The sequence below is a fragment of a genome, unplaced genomic scaffold, assembly GCF_019419815.1.
Source record: "Pyrus x bretschneideri cultivar Hongxiangsu unplaced genomic scaffold, Pyrus_bretschneideri_v1 Contig29, whole genome shotgun sequence".
In the NCBI taxonomy this organism is placed as follows: Eukaryota; Viridiplantae; Streptophyta; class Magnoliopsida; order Rosales; family Rosaceae; genus Pyrus; species Pyrus x bretschneideri.
Window position 1 is genome coordinate 348,513 of NW_025999601.1, and position 5,160 is coordinate 353,672.

The 5,160-nt window shown below is 33.9% G+C and overlaps 1 protein-coding gene across 1 annotated transcript; it reads right to left on the reverse strand.

The window, feature by feature from the left end:
• Window positions 1-2,115: 2,115 nt before the first annotated feature.
• On the reverse strand, window positions 2,116-4,357 carry LOC103945703 (zinc finger MYM-type protein 1-like). Its single transcript, XM_048588706.1, has 3 exons — window positions 3,424-4,357; window positions 2,279-3,337; window positions 2,116-2,165 (listed from the first exon to the last, which is right to left on the reverse strand). The coding sequence occupies exons 1-3, from the start codon at window positions 4,355-4,357 to the stop codon at window positions 2,116-2,118; spliced, it is 2,043 nt and encodes a 680-aa protein (XP_048444663.1).
• Between the last annotated feature and the right edge of the window lie 803 nt (window positions 4,358-5,160).

A 5,160-nucleotide genomic window follows, 5' to 3' on the forward strand; every position in this document is an offset into this window, starting at 1 on the left:
TTCCCCTCATACCGTCGAGGTTTCATTAAAAAAAAATAATAATAAAAAATAAAAATCTAAATAGGAATTAGAGCGCCAAGTATTTTACTTTTTGCGTTTTTTGTACTCAGTGACAATTATAACTATGTCAAGACGTGTTTCCTTAAGATGGGGCTAAGAAAAATTATAACTTATTACAATATGGAGTTTATTCCAATACATAACTGTTCCCCAGTTGAGACCGAAACTTTTATGACTTTAAGGAGGTTATTTCATTATTTATAATAATGTGTTACTTTAAAAGAGGTTTTCCTGTATTTCTTTACCACCAAAAGAAGAATATAATGAGATACATAAGAATTGATCCATCCTTTTTACCTTTTAGTACATAGACAAAATAAGTACGTTGTATTGGTATTCAAGATCACTGTATCGCTTCTTTGTCTTGATCAAAAGTTGCACACAGCTCTGGACTTTCTGAGTTCTGATATAAATTGCAATTCTGAGTAGTTCTATTCATTTCTACTTTGTGGCTTTCAAAAAAAGAAACTAAAAGCAAAAGTAATTCGATTCACTTGCATGTGGTGTACTGGGATTAAACTCATGAACTTTATCGGACTTAAACACAAATTTCTAGTACATAAATGAATATGATTCACACGTACTATGGGATTTTTCACAGCTTGATCGGGCAAAAAGAAGTCCCATGAGTACTTTTATCTAGATTAGCATGCATGCGTGTAAATCTTGGTCCAGCATTGATTATCGAGGACTAAATATTAGAGATGCTTCAAAATAAATCACAGCATATACTACTTGACTTAGAACTAGTTGCTAAAACTTAAAAGCCAAATAATGTGTGAATGTTACTTTTGTTCTACTTGTGTAAAATTGAAGGGAAATTTCTAGTATATTCCAGGATATTCTATATTTTAAAAATTTTAACCGCTAAAATTTTGATGAAAAATATAGACCAATATTTAATGGTTAAAAAATTTCATAATATAAGATACTTTGAAGCATCATTTTTAATTTTTCCAATAACATTTGTACTTTAAAAAATAAAATAAAATCCAGAGCTTATTACATTTTCGAGCCATGTGGTTTGAGATCAGTAATAGTTCTGTTTCTATCTTTTAAAACTACTAAAACAATTCTTAGTCTGTTTAATTAACTATCAAGTTAATCATTATTTTTTGATGTGACCATGAGTGGGGTTTCTTTTACTTACATGAATGTTAGATTAGTATCATGTAAGCCATTTCGTTACTCTTTAAAATCAGTATAAAACTATTTTATCCTTATTTTGAAAACTATTGTTTATTTTAAGGGGATAATAAAGTAAAAGCAAAGACATGATTGGTATTTTAATAGAGAGATTAGCAAGCTATCTACTCTTAATAATATTGTAAATCGTTATCCAATTACGTATACTCTAATGCAATGAAGTAGTTTACTATGCTTTAAAATGGGATCAGACAATGAAGATTAAAATGTAAAGTTGGCTGTCGGTTGAAACTGTGTTCTTGGTTAGGCCCAACCCAAGCCTAAGACAAGCAAGGCCTGGTAATTGAGCTACACTCTGTTAAAAGGCCTCATGTTCTAATATTACAAGTGTTGGTAAACAATGATTAGTTCTATCATTGTAAAACATTCAAAAATTTGCAATCTATGTTTGATACTAAGTTAAATGACGAAGTTTTTTGGTTTCATTAAACAAAACGAAAAGAAAAACTCATTTCAAAGAGTTAATTTTGCTCCCTGCGAGGAAATATAGAGGGTATAGCGAGGAACATTTTCTCGTTGAAACTCATGTTTTGCGAGGAATTACAGTTTCTTCATCAAATTGTTAAGATTTTTAGGCTTTTTTGTAACATCCTACAATGAAGAATCAACTTTTGGTGAGAAAATGGTGAAGTTTAAGCGAGGAAATATTTGACGCAAAAAGTTTCCACCAACGAGGAAGTTATTCCTCGCATTAGACTTTTTCTAATAGGCTTACTACTAGGCAGTGGCGGATCCAGGATTTTAAACTCGGGGGGTCCCAATAATAAAGGTTAAAAAATTTATAGACAAAAATAACATTGAAAAGTTAAATATAATACATTTTATTCAAAAATCATTTGCATAACAATATTACAAGCTATAAAATCCTAATTCAAGCGTCCACGACGAGGTTTCATGGTCTGAAAATGTTCCATGATAACTTCATTACCAATACATGAAAAAACATCTTTCTCAATGTAAACAACTAAGCTGTCACTCAACCATTGATCTCCCATTTTGTTGCGAAGTGGACCCTTAATGATATTCATAGCGGAAAATGCCCTCTCCACTAAAGCAGTTGCAACCGGTAAAACCAAAGCCAACTGAATAAGCAAATATACATATGCAAATGTTCGATGCAACCCTTTCTCCACCATTTTCTTAGCAAGCTCATTAATTCCCCGCAATTGAGAAAAATCATTATCAGAACGCACAAAATGAATGTAAATATCAAGTTGATCTTGAAGTGTCGATCTATCTCGATCCGTGAAATCTTTAGGATACATATGAGCAAGGCGAACAAGCTTCTCTTTATCAAAAGCTACAAATGAATCATTTGGACTCAAGCATGCCAAGCAAATAAGCAATTCGGTATTACCTTCAGCGAAGCGATCATCTAATTCTGTAAGTTGGAAATCAATGACCTCGAAAAAGAGCTCCACTTTGTAATGATGATGATTGGTCTTTCTTGGAGCCTTACGCAATGAGTTCCCTTGAATGACATATAAATCATCCATATTAGGCACCTCAATTTCATGTTCAACACAAAAAGATGATACTTTATCAACCAAAAGATCAAAATTTTCATCATTCCTCATGCAACGTAGTTGTTCTTTACATGTCTTGACTAAAGCCATTGCATTCACAATCTCTTGATCTTTTTTTTGCAATGCTTGTGACAAATCGTTTGTAACTCCTAATATGAATTTCATAAAAAAGAGGAGGAACACAAACTCAAAAGATTGTAAATCTTTTAATAACTTTTTTGCTTCACCAGCACTATCATTGTAGCAATCTTCAACAATCATGTCAAGCACATCCACCACAGATGAGAACATTGTAATCAAACTAATCAAAGCACCATAATGTGAATTCCACCATGTATCCCCAGCACGTTTGAGACTAGTTTCTTGATTTAACCCTTGCCCCGTTTCAAGACAATCATTTTCAATAGCTTTCAAGAGATTTTCTTGTTGTTTCTCTCTAAGTGCATCACGACGCTTACATGAGCATCCAACAACATTTACCAAACTATTAGTCAATGTGAAAAAAGCGGCAACATCGGAGTTTTTCTTTGCTACGGCAACAAGAGCTAATTGTAGTTGATGAGCAAAACAATGAACATAGAATGCACAACTTTCTTCATCCAAATTTTTTTTTTAAGGCCATTGAACTCACCTCTCATATTACTCGCACCATCATAACCTTGACCTCGTAGGTTGGAGTAGCTCAAGTCATGTAGTTTCAAGAACTCATCAATGGACTCCTTTAGTTTACTTGAAGTTGTTTCGGTAACATGTTGGACTCCCACAAACCTTTCAATTACTTGACCTTTGTTGTCCACATAACGCAAAATCACCGCCATTTGCTCCTTTGTTGAAATATCACGTGATTCATCTACCATTATAGAAAAGAATTTACTCTCTTTCACTTCTTTCATAATAGCCTTAATAGTTTTGAAGGCACATGAATTGACAATATCTTTTTGAATTGAAGGAGCTATTAGCTTGAGATTTCCCGGAGCATTTTCCAACACAACTTCCTTTATTTTCTCATCATGATCCGCAAGGAATTGCAAGAGCTCTAAATAATTCCCCCTATTATTCGAAGTGTCACTTCCATCGTGGCCACGAAAAGGAAGGCCTTGTCGCAACAAGAACTTAGTACAATCTATTGATGCATTCAAGCAAAGACGATATTTCATACACTCTTCTTCTGATTGTTTGATCACAACTGCTTCAATATGTGTCTTTTGGTTCATTAGATAACTAGCCACTTCTCTAGCTTTATTGTGGAAACTACCAATAGGACCAACATGTTTGTCAAAACATTCTCTGGCATTCTTCCATTTCTTAAAGCCTACCCCAGTGAAGGCATCGCTTCCTAATTGTGAAAAGTTGATTTTAAAGAGATAGCAATGAAGACAAAATGCCGCATCTTTAGATATACTATACTCCAACCAATCATATTCTTCAAACCACGAAACAACAAATCGTCGCTTTTTCTTTGCATGCAGAGTGTATGGGAACTCATACTTTGTAGGCCTACAAGGTCCCATTTGCAAATATGCTCTGCGGACCTCATCTTGAATATTAGAAGGATAGTCCTTCATTCGAATTCTCTTTCCCGGGTCTCTCTCAAGATTATTAAAATCAATGTCACACTCATTTTGTCTTGAGCTCGAACTACCCGAACAAGTAGATGGTGCTATTGGCTTTGGCTTGAAAAATCTTTCCATATTTCTTATTTCTAAACTACACATTTAACCAAAAACACAAAACATATACCAATCAACCAATAAACAAAAATTCCATCTAAATTTCAATTATAAAATGAGTATACAAACATAAAACATATCAACAATCATATCAATAATAGACTAAAAATCTCCACCAATATCTAATATAATTTAATTGAGATTAGATTAGAATACCAAAAAACTTACTTGAATTTGGAACCAAATAGTGGTGGCTTGGAGAATTGAAACAAGTGGAGGTATAATATTGGAGTAATGTAATTATAATATGGGATTGGGTGGGATTAGAAATTTAGGGTTTTGGGTGAATATAAGAAAGATGGGGGGATTAGGGGGAAAAGCAGTGGAACAGGGAAAGGAGAACTGGAGAAGTGAAAGGGACTCTCGGGACATTCATGTGGGGCTAGACTTTCAAAAAGATTATGTAATCATGTTGCAAATGGTGGACCAATTGCAAACGTTTGTCTCATTGGTTTAACAAAAAAAAAAAAAAAAAAAAGGGAAAAAAAAGGGCCAAAACACTGCGTTTTGGACCAATTTTTTTAAATGCCCTATTTTCTTTCTTCTCCCCTGTTGTCTTCTTCTCCGTTGCAACCTGCAACCTACTGCTGCAAGGCTGTAGCAACACTGACAGTCTGCACAGGCCTCGTGTTCGAGTA

Coding starts and splice junctions, on each gene's coding strand:
- LOC103945703 (XM_048588706.1), bottom strand. CDS start 4,357: ATGAAGGACTATCCTTCTAATATTCAAGATGAGGTCCGCAGAGCATAT. Junction 3,338..3,423: donor TGGTGCGAGTAATATGAGAG/GTGAGTTCAATG, acceptor AACTACAATTAG/CTCTTGTTGCCGTAGCAAAG. Junction 2,166..2,278: donor CGCTATGAATATCATTAAGG/GTCCACTTCGCA, acceptor GAACATTTTCAG/ACCATGAAACCTCGTCGTGG.